We start from the raw sequence: 17,366 nt of genomic DNA, 5'->3' as shown, positions 1-17,366 counted from the left end.
TCGTTTCTTCTCATTTTTTCCACCCGTCCTTGTCGCGCGTTATTCCCAAGCTCGCATATACACGCGTACACGCACCGTGGCTAGCAGAATTCCCTTGTCCAGTCGATCCAGCATGCGTTAGTTTCGACTCCGATACTCGTATCTCCTCTCGCTCGTTGTTCGACACCTTTGCGGGGGACGTGGATCGATTTTTAATTCGTGCTCCAAAGCGTAGCGCCTTCGACTGGTACGTGAATCTGAAACAAACGGTCCCCAACGCATTTAGTAGCTGAAATCTTATTTCTTAAGGAATGGTATAAGAATTCGTCATAAATTTGGAGTACCTTTAGATACAGATAACTTGGAAATTTGTAGTAATCGAAACGAAGTCGGCACTGAAATCCTCCGACGAAGCAGACACGGCCAAAGCGAAAAGAGCTTCCTGGCAACGATAACCGTAGACCATTAACGTACCTGAAATAACGTAATTTATTGTTCCGGGCAGTTTTATCTGGATCGCGGTATCGACGATTAATAGCTGGTCGGTTAATTTATCGAGGGAACCTCGTATCCGAGGCGTATATCATCGACACGATGTGGAAATGTATTGTTCTGGTACCTCTGCGGGGCGAGATCCCCCTCGCGAGTTTCCTGATTTCCATGAGCACGCTGCTGGACTTTCCAGCGGCATTGAACGTGCACGCTGCCGCTGCGACTACGTTCTTCCTCGTACAACGTCAGATGCGAAATTCCGAGAACCACGAGGATAGATAAAAATAGATAAAACCGACGGCCTGCTGGCTTTCTGGGAACACTTTCGTCAATCAGGGTCACGGGTGCACTGGTGCACCTCGTTACGTCTAAAAGCAGTTTCGTGTAACTCCGTGGAGACGGAGCTCGACCTGAACTAGATAGAAATATGGACGATTTAATAGAATCGAGCAGCCACGCTACTTTGTAATCGCATAATTGTCCTCTCCTCTCCGCATAAATGCACGGTTCGCGCGGATCGAACGAGCCCTGTTATCTTGGGTAACGGTGAGGCGAAAAGGAAGGACGAGGCGGTCGTGTTACATTCGACAGGAAGATAACGGAGCGCGAGCGAAAGAGAAAACCAACGTGCGAAGTGCAATCGAGGGTCCGGCGTGCATGACACTTTTCGCAAAAGTTGCGAAACTACGCCTGCTACGCCGACGCGCGCGTAAGCGAAAGCGAAAACCTCTATTCCAACGCCCCAGCCGCGCTGACTGTTTTTTCCTCGTTGAACACGTTCGATTCGTTTCTTAATCCACCATTACTGGAACCAGGCATCGAGTCAAGGCTGTACGCTTCGCTAAGGGACACGAGCTGCATTTTTCAGCCATTAACGTCTGCAGTACTTGAGACTTAATAAGACGGACGTGTTCAAACAGCTGAAGATGCGACCATCCACGCAATTTCCTCTTGACCAGGTGAACGCTACGCTCCCGGTTGAAAAGCAGCACGAGATCGAGCACTCGTCGAATAAGATGGCCGACAGCGTGAAAGGGGTTAAGCTGAAGAGTGCCGGGGAAACTAGAGCAGAGGAAAATTGGTGAAAATCAACGGAAGAAGGAAAGAATGCGGGGGAGAGAGAGAGAGAGAGAAAGAAACGAAGGGAAGAGATACGGTGGTACAGTGAGAAAGTGGAGCGAAACTCGGTTAGAAGGAGGCGGGAGCAGGTGGTGGGCGTAAAGGAGGCGAAGAGAAAAAACGCGGAGGCGCGCAGAGAAAAGGAAAGGAAGGGAAACGAAAAGAAACATGTGGTACGAGGAGGGTAGCTGGTTTCGACTTCGTAGTAGGCCCCGATCGATGCTGTTACCATGGCTACAGGGGCAGTACTGCGGTGCTCTACTACTGATTATTTATGTCAAGGATCCCCTCCTATTTCGAAGCTTGGAACGCGCGAACTCCAACGCGAACCACCCCGGCAGCTTACCCGTTCGAATCTCCATCTGAAGCAGGATTTTTATCGCATCGTGACCCAAGACTAAATCGAACGCTCGCTTTTTATAAATTAATAACGTTAAATACCTGAACGTGTATCTATACAGTAGCCTGAGTAGTTTCATGGAACTTAATTTCTAGGGTAAAATGATACTCTTGTTCCAAGTATCCATGGCTTGACAGAATTCTTTTTTAAAGCAAAAGAATATGAACGTGATCGAAGAAAACACGTTTCACATGAATGTATATCCCTTGCAATTACCTAGCGACTCGTTTCCTTCTAAATTTACCGTAATTCCTGGTATATCATTTAGTCAATTTCTAATTTAATCAGACGTATAGAAAGGCGTGTAGATATATATATATATATATATACATACATATACATATATATATTAAAACACGTTGTGATATAATTAACAAAATAGGTTATGTCCAGTATATTCGGTAGAGCAATAAGATATGAAAGGGAACCCGTGAGGGAAAGTGAGGATTTTTAGAAAAATTGACATAATGAAGTTACCAAATATTAAAGGATCGTACAGTAGTAATAAATGATTAAACGAAACGTACCATGAGCATTAAGAATTAGTGCGGGGGTTAAGAATTGGCATTTAAATGATGGTCATCTCTCTAGTAACAGCTGACGACTGAAGATGGAGCTTCGGTGCTTTTCAGCGCAAGCAGGATGGAGGAAAATACGCAGAGGGAAGTGTTCCCGTTGGGAAGGATGCTTTCGACCTAGTTTTAGCCTTCCATGGTGGTGGTACAGTCATGAGTAATCGATACTGCGCCTAAGAGCTACGGTACCGTGCTCTATCAGTACGAAAGCTATCGCTCTAGCTTGCGCAGAAATGACAATGAGACTTGAAGAAAATTACACGGTCTTTCCTTCTCAATCTGGCTGTTTCCCGTGAAAAAATGACCTAATTCTCGCATTCGATGCTTTCATATCGCTCTGAAAATGTTATTATTTATGAAATGTATAAATTATGTAGAATATTGTCTCGACTGTATTACGAAAGCGACTGTTCATATCATACCTTTCAGTATTTATTATCACAGCGTTGTTTTAAAGAGACATAGCAGGAGATCAACTGCTCAAAATGACTAAGTGCCCAAGGGTGAATGATTTTATCTACTGGTGTTTTTTGTTAGTCGACTGTAGTTGCGTTAGGATGTAAAATCCGAAAGACTGCATGCTTCTATGACTGCGATATCACTAACGATGTCTACTAATTGTTACCTACAAAAAATCATTTAGATAAATAATAGATCTATTCGCTCAAAACCCGACCTATTAGCTTGCGTCCATATTTGTTAAAATTAAATTGGGATGCTAAGCATATTCAAGGGTATACTTACTCACGTGAGTATACTTACACGTCAGATCTGAAAGAAAAAAAACAGAATGGTCATTAAACTGTTCAAATAAAATGTTTAACGAGAATAAATTAACATTAAATAAATGATAACTGACAATTTTAGTTTCGACTTTGGTAAATTTATTCCAAATCTCTTCGGATGTTGAATTAATGTAAATCTACAACTTATGTTCCTATCGTTTATAAAAATCAAAGTTTGGTGTTCGAATTTCGCATCTCATTTCATTGACACCAATAATTTTCGTCCGACGTGTTTGTTCTTCTGGTTTATACGAAATAAAAATGAAAAAAAAAACACACAAAGGGTTTGAAAGGTCACACATACATCTGTATCTCCGATGTAAATTGTGCGTAATAGGGACAATTGTTCATTATCAAGAATGTGCAACGTTGATAATACACGTAGTGGGCGGATGAGGTCATATATACAATAAATTTAACCGAGTCGAATTTATAAGTTGTTACTTCTACTTGTTTAAAACGCATCTTAAGCTTTAAACAAAACTTATTGCAAGTAAATAAAAAAAAAAAACAAAAAAGAATATATGTTCTTCTTCCATTCTGCAAGTATCATAAAGAATAAGAAGTTTTAAATGAAGAGAAATTCGAACAAGTATTCATTCAAATATTACCTGTATTTTTTATGTGAAACTGAATATATCAAAATATCGAGTAAGAGAATTTCACAAAGAGAAATTAATCTTACGAACCGCGTGTTCATCGAAAGCATTCTTTCAACACAACATCCCCATTCTTCCGAGTTATATTCTTCATCGCTTGTTTATTCTATTAGACGTACAATTAGAATTCACTACAGTCAACGTCTTCCGCTACCTCACACATTTTTTTTTTCAATCTTAAATTACGCGCTATCAAACTAAAATTATAACTAATTATTGATTACCTCCTTTAATATTTACATGTCTATCATTAGTTGATTGTATATAATACACAACTTGCAATTCTTTGCTGCCAGTGGCTCCTCTAGTAATAACATCTTGATGCGAGTAATCTACTTCCGAATTTCTTTCGCTATAATCTTTTACAATCTTCCTTTACGAGTCAATCGTATTCGAAGTGAACGACGAACACCGTTGTTAACTCCATAAAGAACAAGCAGAAAAAAGCGTCTTACCTACTTAACAACGTCAACGGGACACGCGTCAAGGAGCTTCGAAATTAAAAGAACATTCGAAACGTAAACGATAACGTTAGCTGCGTACTATGCATTAATGCCTATCACTCTGTAAATCACTGTACATACGTTTGTGTACGTCATTTAGAAAATAATGATATTAATCACTTAAGTATTCCTGTCCCAATCCTAGCAACATAATAACGTTATCAACAAAAAAATATAGACACTTAACTTGATGAGATAGTTCGAAAATATCCTATAGTAGTCGTAAATGTATTGTATATATAAATAATTGAATGAGAGATACGATGAAATAACATTGAAGGTAATAAACGTAATTATTTGTTATGACTCGTATGGTATAACAATCCATAATTTTTTGTTAAAACGTCGCGTGCTTGGTTGAACTGTTGCGTATCGTGGTCTAAGCTCGACGATTTATCGTACAAAACAGTAAAATACCAGAGTACGAAATTTATATGAGAATCATTCATCCCCGTGTAATAGATATCAATCTGCTTTAAATGCTAAGTATTCAGAACAAAGCAGACATTGTGGAATTAAAGCTGTATAAATAAAATAGACACTTTAAGGATCATTATCTTACGATGCAATCGCTAACAATTTGTCCCTCTCGTTTTTATCTACTGCCGCCACGTGATCAGGTTTTTCACCTCGCGCGTATCGTTCCCACATCTTCTTATACAACATTTCCATGCCCAACGCGTAAAATTTGCAGTTGAATAGAGGGCTTTCAGATCGTGCTTTCCATACCTTAGCTCGTGTTGCTTTCAAACTGTAAGTAACGATTGATTAGATAGATCATACTAAATTGTAAAGGCGGAAAAAGATGTAATAATTTTACTTACTACTCTCTGTCAGTGCCTAAACGGATAGCAATGTCTTGGTATTCTTGTCGCGTTCGCGCAATCAGCTCAGGGCATCCCAAAGTATTCAACTGACTAGCAGCAACGCGAGACGCTAATGTTTCGCCTGGTAGCGTAACCACTGGCGTTCCAGTCCATAAAACATCCATGCTAGTTGTATGACCATTGCAAAGCGGTGTGTCTAAGCATACGTCAGCTAGCTGTCCCCGCCTAACATGTTCTTCTTTCGCAGCGACATTGCTGAACAAAATTCTACCGGGAGCCAAGCCTAACTGTTGAGCTGTTGCTTGAAGATTTGGCTCTCCGACAGCCGGGAAGCGCAACAACCATAATACAGAATTTGGCACGTGTTGAAGAATCTGGAATTTATTAAAATGAAATTACGTAAGATTCTGACTCGATCACCGAGTATAACGTGTGAACGAAAATTAAATGAGCTTACATGTGCCCACATGTGAAGCGTGAGTGGATCGATCTTGTATAATTGATTGAAATTGCAGTAAACGACTGCGTCCTCTGGCAGACCGTATTGCTGTCTCGTTGTGATCATAATATTTTGAGGCACTTCTTCACCAGTAGCTGTCTTGTTGTTCACTTGTGTGGTGGCCATACCATTCTGAACTACAACACCGTTTACGGACATTTGGCATTGCCCAGAAGCAATCATTGTCTCGATGGGTGTAGTGGTTGGCAGTTCCGCAACTTTCAATGAGATCTCTACTGGTTTGTTTTTGGCATCTGATACAACTACCTCGCGAATTTCTTTGACGCACGAGTTCTCAATCATTGGAGAAAGATCGGTAGCGTTTATCACAGCTACGTTATCCGCTAATTTTCCCTTCATGTTCAATTTATCCGTTAGGATAAGACGTTCCTTTAGATGTGGGAACATTTGCCTAAACAAAAGCAAATATATCAATAGAACAAGAATGATATGCTTACACGACTTCGAAATAGAATTATTTTCTGACTTACTTGTGGTCTCCAATGAAGTATGTGTGCGGCATATAAGCAAGTTTCTCACTATATTGACTAGCAAGTTCCAACGGCGACGTGACTTCATCCGTAATTAAGTAATCCATGAAACTAGCCCCAGACGTTCCTGGATACCCAAGCCACATTACTTGAATCGGCGCAGGTCGTAACGCAAATATCTCGTTCCTAGCTCCCTTCGTGTAACCATTCATGTTTACCAAAATATGTATTCCGTCTGCGTTAATACGATCAGCTGCTTTCCCGTTACACGGAATTTGTGACAGATCTATGAAGTGCTCGGTTTCTCTAGCGATCTTTGCTCTAAAAGTGGTGCCATCGTCAGCGCTGAGAGCGTAACAGAAAATTTCAACAGTCTGTCTATCATGGAGCCCTGGTATCGACTGCATCAGATGACTAGTAGGATGGTTTCCAAAATCTGACGAAACGTATCCAATCTTCAAACGGGTACCAACTTCACGTGGATACTTGTACGGTTGTTTGTGTAAAACATGAATCTGTAACGGATGTTGTAAATGGTAATAAATATATATGATAGCGATGTTTCCATGATATCCTGAAACTTAAGAAGTATATTTTACCTTCTCGATACAAAGATTTGCGTGTCTAGCAGCAATAGCCTTCCTGAATTCATGTGACAATGGGTACAGCATGGAATGGTGCGGGTGTACACTGGGTAATCTGTTCTTGTCCAGCTGTTCGGCAACTATCGAGACTAATTTCTTCATTCGAGCTTCATAATCGGTCCAGTCGCATACAATTTGAAGGCAATGCGCCAAGTTGCAATACGCGTCCGGAAAGTCGGGTTTCAATTTCAGGGCAGTTCTGTACGATTGGATGGCCTCGGGAATGTTCCCAGAATCCTTATGAATCGAAGCTAGATTGGAATGGGCATCGGCGAAGGCAGGATTAATTTGAATAGCTCTCGTGTAGCATTGAAGTGCTCCTTGTATGTCTTGCATTTCTTTCAATGTATTGCCCATGTTGGAGTAAGCATCCGCGAAAGTCGGCTGAATACGAATAGCCTCCTTATAATGCATTAGCGCTTCGTTTAATTTCCCTTGTTGTTGTAACACGGAAGCAAGATTGCTATGGGCTGCGGCGAACTCAGGGAATACTTCAAGCGCTTTTAAATATAATCGAGTTGCTTCTTCGATGTATCCTTGTTCACGTTTTATGTTGGCCTAGAATGAAGTAATTCGAACTTAGAAAAGAAACAAATGTTACGCGTAAACCTGTGTATGAAAAATTAATATATGTACCAGATTATTAAGGGAATCGGCGTGTGAAGGGCACAGGCGAAGAGCCGTATTATAGCAATCCTCAGCTTCGACCACTTGCCCTTTTTCTTTGAGCGCGTTCGCCAAGTTACAGTAGGCATCGGGGAAATTCGGTTGTAATTCAATAGCACGTCGGTATGTGTCGATCGCCAAATCAATAAGCCTACAAAACACGAATAGAAATTCCATCTCGTGTTCACGTTCACAAAAATACTTTACATTGTAAACTAATAAAGGAAAATTTCTCCTCGATACTCACCCTTGCTCATAGTAGACGCACGCCAGATTTCCATGTACGACAGCATTGTTAGGACTAAGATTCAAAGCACGCAGGTAAGCAGCTACCGCTCTGTTACAAACAGAAAATTCGTACGTCGTTAAAATTCATCCCACATTCAGAAGGAAACGTTTAAAGCCGTTCTCTGAACGGGCGGCCGACGGAATCACAATTTTATCGACTCCAATCGAACCAATAAAAACGCACTCGAGACATAAGTAACAACGTATCGTTCGCGTGGAAAGTTTTTTCGCTGGCTTTCCAATTATTTGAACGCTGTGCCGCGACACCACGCCCGACAACGTGTCGAACGAAATGAAACACGTGCCAGGGCATCGCTATAGACCGCGTGCCACGAGGTGGGCGAACGCCGGCGGAGTTACCCAAAAATTAGTTAGGAAATTAACCTTTTCACGTTATATTTTATCCACGAGATACATCCAGGCGTCGAGGACCGTGATAACGCCCGCTCTAATTGCACGCGCAACGAGGGTGCGATCGTAGTCGAAGGCGAGATCACCGTGTACACGACAACGCACTGGTAGTCCATTCCTTCTCCATTTCGATGTCACGATAAACTAATGTTTGTACGCGTTTATTTGGAAAACTCAGCCAGAACGAAGGGCGTGCCACGCTGCCAATTGTTTTCCACCAAGAAACTAGTCACGAGCTACGCGTTTTTGGCAAATACCCCTTAAAGACTCGCACCCTCCCACGAGGCGAGTAAAGGGGGTCTTCTCCCTTTGTGGGGGCGGAGCGATCCTTGAAATCGATACTTGTCGAGTTTCTCCCGCTGTTGTGCGTAACGATGGAGATTCCAGAGATTCCGTACGCGTCGTAAATAAAAAGATTTGGCCTTCTTTATAGAGGCAATTTTCTCTCTCCCTCCCCATTCCTTACCCCCATTTCTCTCCCCCACCTCTCAGCCCACCCATTTCCATTCTCAAGATTAAAAAGCTACAGATGTACGATATTCTATAATTTTGTCTCCATCTTTCCTTCAATTTTTATTCCTAGAGGTAGTAAATATTATAGGGAGTTGCAAATCTATACAATCTCTGAAAGAAGGTTGCTAGCGGACATCGCTCTGGAGAAAGAAAGGACGATGAACTTGAAGGGACGCCGAATGAATATCGATTCAATGTTTACCATGCCGACTCATGCGCTTTGCTCTCGATTTTTCAGCGAACGAGTAGAAAACAAAATCTGATGTTGAAGATGCAACAGAAAATGTTAACTAACTGTTCGCATTGGTTGTATAGAATTGTATGACTTGAATGACTACCATTAACATTACATTGTAACATTAAAGGAATAACCGAAGCCAATTTTCTCTAGCACAGGCTTTAAAACCGACGTCTATACGAATAATAAAGACGACGATCGATCAAACTGTGCATTTTACCGGTTAGTGACAGGTTGAAAATTCTATTATACAGGGTGATTCACTACTCGTATGTCAACTTTTTACAGCTGATACTACACGTCAAAAACAACAAAAAAGTTCATATAAATTTTACAAAAACTTTCTTATTCACTAAGCTTTGCGATGATATAATCAGTTTTTTATTCCGCTAAAGACGACTTTCCACAGATAATTTGTAACCACCATTTTTACTTCTCTAAGTGTCAGCCATCATATTGTAACACAATTAAGGGGTTAACTTTAGTGAATCACCCTTGTATAGAAACGGGGGCGGCAATGAGTACTTGTGAGAAACTGTGTCCAAGTTGATGTCCTAGTGACAAGTGTTAGAAGAGCATGCGTTGCCACTTTCCTGTTTTGGCAATAATTTGCTGGGCATCTCCTTACCTATCAAAGATCCTAGCTTCCTTAAGCACGTTGCCAAGATTGATATAAGCGTCCAAGAAGTTCGGGTCCAAAGCAACAGCCTTCTCGAAATGATGAATCGCCAGCCATATCTCGCCTTGAGCGTTGAACACGCAGCCCAGGTTGCTCCATGCGACCGCGAAGTCTGGACGCGTTTCGATCGCCTTTAGATAACAAGCCTACAGGAATAAGCGGGATATTAGAGACGCTCACGTACTGTCGTAGACGCGCCGCGCGCATTGCCCAGCCTCTCCTCGCCGCGCCGCAGCTTTCATACATTTCACCATCCTCTATAAACCTCAGAAAACAACACATCCTTCACACCTTCGTCCTCTTTGTCTCCTTTCATTAACCCCTTTCCTCGTTCTACATGTACCTTCCTCGTTCCTGGTATCCAACAAGTGGAAACCTAATTCCGTTGTAGTTGTCAGTACCTACTGAAATAATTTTGAAAATCGATTAAGCCAATTAGTCTGATTATACGCAAAAATGGTCCGTTTAACATGTTCCTTTGCCAAATGTGTTTCTTTAGCGTTCGCGGCTACTCGATACAATAGCTACAATATCTGATTTTTAATTGAAGCGCTGTGTTAAATTAAACATATAAGCTCGTGTCTACGTACCAAGTACACCGGTTCGTGCAAGTTAACTAGAAGATTCTTTCGAAGGAAAACGAGAAAACAAACCGGAGACAGAGAGAACGAAGCCCTTTTTGCATATTTGTATAGTAATGTAGTGGGTTGGAATCTAGTGTGAGACAGGAGCGGGGGAAAAAATGGCTTAGGTGCGCGCTAGAAACGCCATCGTGTAAAACAAGCGATCCAATGTCCCGTATTCTCGTGTCCATCGATTCTCCGGAATGCGTCCGGTGGACTCAACAGCACGTGGTACGGTCTTTCGCTACTCTCATTCTCTACTTCGAATCGATGCGCTTAAACGAAACAATTCACTGTTATTATTTTGACTAATCGCCGATCAGAGACCCGTATCAACGTTCTCGATGGCTTAGAGACAATATTTCACACGACGACGCTTCCAAGGGTCAAGCAGGGATGTGCATCGCGCGTGCCGAGAGACGGGCTGCGTTGTTATAAAAAACAGAGTAATCCGTACCTAAACAGTAAGTAAAAAGGGCATTTACAGTCGGCCGATCTCTACAGGAGACGGTTAGAATGGGTGGGATGGTAAGATAGGATGTGATTTATATCGGCCAGGATGGCTGGAGGTATGTAGAAACGAAGTTGGATGAGCTTTTTAACAGAAAATTCCCGTTTCGGTAGACGAAACGGAAACGGTTCTCGTTCGTACGATCTTCACCCTTAATTCCGTGCTTCTGCGTTCGAGTGCGAAATCTATTCGCAAGCACAGACGCTGTTTAGGCTCCTTTTCAGTCCCGAGTTAAAATGATCCAACTTCTCAATCTCTCGTGGAACAGCGGAACCAATCGGTCTGATGGAATGTTCAGAGACCGGCCTTGGGAATTACTTTACCTGCAGAGTACCCTTCGGTAGGTTGACGGTAGGTACGGCTCGCAAGCTCTCATAATAAACTTAGACCGAGAGACAGTGTGTTACTGAATAACCAGATTCAGATTCACCCTTTGACGAAGGAACCCATGGTAACCGACCAATCACATTGCTCCGACTTCCCCTCCTAGAGTTGATCAACCCATCCACAACAACAAGACAGCTGCGTTAATGTCTCTTCACTGATACTCTTCGCCTCAACTTTGTCTTTTTTTATTTATCTATTTCTTTTTTCTCTTTTTTTTTTATACGTATATTAGAGGTAGACCTATAGTCATGCGTGCCGCTGAAAGACACGCTTCGCTAAGTTCGTCAGCCACCATGTTAGAATCGCGCAAATATTACCCCGGTACTTCTACATCGAATCAAGCTGTTACATAATGTATTCATTAAAAAACGTTACCCTCCTCCCATTATAAGTGAATAGTGTTCGATACTGGTAACTTTCTGGAAATTGTATTCTTGGTGGCAGAACGTACTGAACGAAAAAAGAACGAGCAAACTAGAAAGCGCTCAAGAACAACAGGAAGTATGGAAGAAAACCTTTCTCCTTGCTGCATTCGGGTTTGTCGGCCAGTCTGTTTGCAGAGAGTACAAATTATTAAATAAATATAATGACACTACGTAAATTATGATCAAACAATTAGATAAGTCAGCGGCTCGTACTGTCTGCAATCATCTCTGCTCGTCGACTATCGCCGCGCCGCGCTGCTGTTATGAGGCAGAACACTTGACTCGTTTGTTTTATTGTTGCACATCGTTGATACCAATGAAACTCTTGGAAAACGGAAAAATCCCAAGAGTTTCCAACTTCCACAGTAATTTCGTTCCCATTCTACACAATAAAGTGTCGTGCACATGTATGCACAAATTATTATCGACCGTTTTTATCCGATGCATTCTCAATATGAAATTAGTCAAGTGATCTCGCGCAAATTATCACCGTACACACAAATTTGTTTACTTTCAAAGTTGGAACGAGTAGTTGGAAAGAAAAGGTTGCATTTGTCCACGTATATGTAATGGATCAGTATACCTAAAGTAAATACACATTCAGAATGAGCTGAATCAAATGAGATGAGCTTAAATACTACAGTCGCGCACTGCTGATCCTATTCTAGCTTGGTGTAACAAGAAAAAAATAGAACTGTTTATTTGTTTAAGAATAAAAAAAAAAACGTTGACGCTGCAATAGGATCAGCAACATTCTTGTTTAACTTTGTAATGACACCAAGCGGTGAAAGCCCACATTGTTCCCTACATTGGTGTTATTACAAAACGCGCAATGCCAAGAGGGACTTCATTCATAATTTTCAACTAACTTCAGATTTATGCTCTTGTACTGCGTTTGATGTCTTAAGTATGACATTATTTTATCGTGAATATCTTCGTTGGTTCGAAACAAATAATCAGAGGAGAAAAACACCGAACGCAGTGGTTAGTTGGTTAAATGGAAGAACGCGCGCAATGGTCAACCTGTTATCAAAACGACACGTAACCACTTTTGATAGGTAGCCATGGCGCGCCGCGCACATATTTTAGCAACAAGAGAAAGAGCTTTCCGCCTCTCGCACATAAATACTGCATTTTCCTGTCTGTTCTATATGAGACTGCTAACTAGCGCTCGTGCACAGTTTACGAATGTATTTGTACCTTGTCAAAAGGAAAGTCGGCGAAACTTGACAACAATGGCCAATATCCCAAGGTTTGACAGCAGTACCAATGCATTTGGATATGTGCGTGACAAGTTAGATTAATTTACAATGATATGCGATACACAAAAACCTACCTTGGCTTCGTCAAGTCTTGCTAATGCTTTCAAAAGATTACCGAGATCGCTTCTCACACAGTAAAGATCCTGTAACATACAGACAACATGGAACTTGTAGAGAACCGTTTACAATATAAAAAATATTTAACAGCGGAATAAGATTCTCACAGGGTTGTATTGCAGAGCGGTCACATATGCTTGAACTGCTTGCTCCATATCTCCAGCAGCTACCAATGCAGCTGCTAGATTAATGTATCCATCAATGAAATCTGGTTTCAACCTGACAGCATGTCGATAGTTTTCCAAAGCTTCTTGTAGTTGTCCACGTTCCTTGTAAACATTCCCCAGATTGCTGTAAGCTTCTGCCAGTAGTGGATTCTGCTTGATTGCTAAACTACTATAATGAGCAGATCTAAAATATAGGAACGGAGATGCGTTGGTATGTATATATTATATCTAAAAGTAACGCAGCACTCGTCAAAGAAGCAATATTTACTTTTCTAGCCTCCTACACTGAAAGTGTATAGAAGACAATAACAAAAGGACTCCCGTGTTATTGGTCTCTTGCCTCCAAAGTTGCATGCAATGCCTTTCGGCATTATCATAATCTCCTGCTTGATACTCTCTGTGAGCAAGTTCCAGCAGCCCTGAAAAAGAAATAAATTCAAATATGTTTAATATTATAACATCCAAACATATGACACGAAATGGGTGAAACATATTTATTGTTATTCGCAGATTTGAATGAACTTCTTCGTATATAATTTAATTAATACATTCTTGAACAAATTAAAAGGTATACATAGGTATTGTTTGAATGAAGAGTTACTCATATTATATGAAACAAAATAGAAACATATATAAACATACGAAATTCCATAAAATGGACATAATACAAATTGCATGTATATCTACATCGCAAACTGAATGAATATAATTTAAGGCGGGTTACAACTACTGATTAACGATCGAAAATCCCGTAAACGTTTGGATAAAACAATGTTTTCGCTCTGGCCAAACATATCGATTTTTCGGAGTCCGTTCACCGCAAATGTAAAACAAACAGCGTGGGAAAGAATTGGCGAGTAAAAAAATACGAACAATAAGAGTCAACGGCGACATTAATAGTTTGATTGTCGGCGATCGCAATTAGCTCCTTGCCCTGAGTATCTTGTGTAACAACCAGCAGATTCTGTCCGTTTTGCCACTCGACGGTTCCATTACAAACGTCATCTGAACTATTGACCACGCTCCCGATTATGCCGGTCGAGCTCTTCAGAACATTCTCCTTCTTCTCGGCCAGTCTTAGGCTCATCTTGTTAACAGATTTTTCCGAGCACGCTCTCCCGTTTTTACCCGGTATTACACGCACGCCGTTTCCACGCAGTCAACTCCGACCAATTTCGAGACCTTTCGACGCACGAAATTTAGCGGCTCAATTTTTTCACTTCCGAAGAAAGTTCCCTGCCCGATCGTACGCTGCAGGATCCACTTCTGTTCGTTGGATTCGCTATACCCCGTGCCTGGTGTTCCAGTTATGTTTCTTAAAATGCCGCGCACTGTACTACGATACTTAATTCCTTGTTTCTGTACACACAGTGCCGTCCGTGTTCCTGTGCAAGTTGTACGCTTCGTCCAGGTTACCCCTACCATGCCAACAAGCAAGGTGATTGGTCGACTCGGCTACTATGGCGGACTCCTGCACCGCTCGGTCAAAACCGCGGAAGGGGAGGTAAGGAAGACACACTATCCAGGTCCGTGAACGTTATTTCCCGTGCCATATAGCTTTCACGTTTTGTTTTCTACGTTTTCGATCATTTAAAAGACGGATAATCACTAGAATTCGATGCGAGATTTCTATTTTAATAATAGAATATATTCTCTATAATCACGATGAATTTAATCGATATACTTTAACTCACGATATACTACATAATAATAGAAATTTATTACAAATATAATAAAGGTAACATTTATTTTGATTTGTTACTTATTTGAAATGTTTAGTAAGTCATGCGATTGTGATAGTCACCAAATATATAAATACGTTTAAATATAAATGCAGGAAACCCACAGTTTTCAAGGCACATGGAACCCATTATATGTACGTAACTGGGAATACACAGAGAAATCACAGCAGTGGTTCTCAATCAGCATTGAGAATATTGACACTGGTCCAATATTTTTAACGTTAACATTTATATTTTAAGAGTTATATTAATATTGTATAGTATTATAATCTCAATTGTTGATACTTAAATGCAAAATTTATTGCGAAAAGGTGAAATATGTTTGTGGAAATTGAAAAATATAACCGTCTTTTTTGGAATTTAAGGGTATTATCAATTCCAGCAGAAATCCTCTAAGATTTGGAAACATGAACTGTAACAAAAACGAACTTTCGGCCATAGAATTACTGTATATTCCGAAAATAAAACTAAAAGAGAGAAGAAAAGAACCACTGAAATGTCCGAAGGGGACGAACGTCCCCACTCTTTCACACGGGAAGCAGTTGGAATAGGTACCGAGTGGAATATTCCACCGTCACTTTGAAGCAGGAACGGTGGCCAAGGAGCAAAGGGGGAAGGAATAGGTAGCTTAAGGGAGAGAGAGAATAGGCTTGAAAAGGGGAGGAAACTGTACACAAACAACGATGTAATAATAATGCTGCTATTCGTACAGAAAATAAAATTAACGCTGAAGTTATCGAATACTTTCTTAGAAGATAACAAGTTTGTTATACAATTAAGCAATTGTTAAATTCTAATACTTAAAAGACCGTAATGAAAGTCTAACATGGTTGTATTGAAATTTTACCAGCCTTTACATGTATTGTATTCTAGAAAAATTACGTTTTTCCAAAAATTACATATTAATTTGTATAGATCCACCTAAACATAGCAACCTAAACAGAGTATTCGTACTTTGATATTATTCAAATTGGATATAAATTATGTGTTGTACTATGACAATATGGAGATACTTATTTAGGTGGATACTTTTAGTTGGATCACCCTGTATACCTCTGTCCTATACTATTCCTGTACTACAATCAATTGCCAATAAATTAATTGCCAATAATGCTTATAATGTTCTCTGTCATATTATGAAGATTTTACTTATAATTTAAGTTTTATTTAACAAATTTTTCTAGGCATATGTGCTTGGGTATTTATACTTAATAAAACCATCAAGTATCAAATAAATCACAAGTATAAAGATGTAATAAAAAATAACATATAAACGTTAAACAAAATGCAACAAAATAAGTCTGCAAGATTTTTATTTGTCAAGAGTAATCATTAATAGAAATTCGTGGATGGTATATTTTTAGCATCGTGAAAGAGAAAATTTTGAAGTCAATATCTGCAAACTCATTGCCCTTTTGATCTAATTTGTTAATGAAAACTCGACTACTAAAATGGAATATACCTACCAACTGTTGAAAGCTCGTTCATTTTCAGAATGACACTGGTACCCGCAATTTGTTGATGATTCTGCTGCTGTTGTTGCTGTGGCTGCTGCTGCGCTTGCATGATGACGGCAACCATAAAGAATAACACAAACGCGAACGGCGCAGCAATTTTTTAAATCACATCCAATAGAGAGAGAAAGAGAGAGAGAGAAGGAGATCTCGCAAAAATCGATTGAAAATCGTAATGAATCAGGCCCGAAGATAATTTCGTATTTTCAGGAGAACCGAAACAAAACAGGTACGCACAGCACTTACATCGGCGTACACTAGCGCGATCTTTCAATGTGCGCCATCATGGATTTCCAAGCACTTTGCTTCAACCAAGAATTAGTACGTAACATACAAATTACAAGAAGAGCAAAGTATATAATTGTCAATTGTTTTGTTATTTAAAATTTTCTCCTATCAGATTTTATATCACGATAATTGCATTCTTCGCGAACAACAGTGTGTCAACGATATGGAAACTTTATCATAACGTGGTCCACGCATACGTAACACGAGCCGACACGAAAAACCAATCGATGAATGCATTCTGGGTTGGATACTCGTACCATTCTATGAGCGGGAAATACGTCCTGATAATATAGTCGATAATCAAGTTATACATGCACGGCTAATGAATATCAAACCTTAGTATATTCTAATGCAACAATTTCCGTCAACTAATATTATAACATATAAGATTGCAATTAATACTGCATTATTCTTTTTCTTAACTGAAATTCATTACTCTCTTCTACATCCTCGTTAACCCGTTCTTTCCCCTATTAGTCGCCTCTTACGACAAGCAGGGGATACTGTCGGTGTATTCTGATCCCCACCACACAGGGATTATAATTATTTATATATTTATAAT

General features: G+C 40.2%; 1 protein-coding gene across 3 annotated transcripts; it reads right to left on the bottom strand.

The window, feature by feature from the left end:
• Window positions 1–3,426: 3,426 nt before the first annotated feature.
• On the bottom strand, window positions 3,427–17,012 carry Sxc (O-linked N-acetylglucosamine (GlcNAc) transferase sxc). 3 transcript variants are annotated; one of them, XM_076908447.1, is made up of 12 exons: window positions 16,469–17,012; window positions 13,529–13,679; window positions 13,201–13,444; window positions 13,051–13,119; window positions 9,718–9,914; window positions 7,887–7,976; window positions 7,610–7,790; window positions 6,929–7,531; window positions 6,330–6,844; window positions 5,797–6,250; window positions 5,337–5,713; window positions 3,427–5,263 (listed from the first exon to the last, which is right to left on the bottom strand). In XM_076908447.1, exons 1-12 carry the CDS (start codon window positions 16,581–16,583, stop codon window positions 5,071–5,073), a joined length of 3,189 nt encoding a protein of 1,062 aa, XP_076764562.1. In that variant the 5' UTR covers window positions 16,584–17,012; the 3' UTR covers window positions 3,427–5,070. The 3 variants fall into 3 exon arrangements, with proteins under 3 accessions (XP_076764562.1, XP_076764560.1, XP_076764561.1); XM_076908445.1 differs by lacking the exon at window positions 16,469–17,012 and adding an exon at window positions 14,134–14,652; XM_076908446.1 differs by lacking the exon at window positions 16,469–17,012 and adding an exon at window positions 14,134–14,652 and having other exon boundaries at window positions 13,201–13,429.
• Between the last annotated feature and the right edge of the window lie 354 nt (window positions 17,013–17,366).

This window comes from Xylocopa sonorina, chromosome 18 (assembly GCF_050948175.1).
Source record: "Xylocopa sonorina isolate GNS202 chromosome 18, iyXylSono1_principal, whole genome shotgun sequence".
Taxonomy (NCBI): domain Eukaryota; kingdom Metazoa; phylum Arthropoda; class Insecta; order Hymenoptera; family Apidae; genus Xylocopa; species Xylocopa sonorina.
The sequence above is the reverse complement of the archived record's forward strand: the minus strand, read 5'-3'. Positions and strand labels throughout refer to the sequence as shown.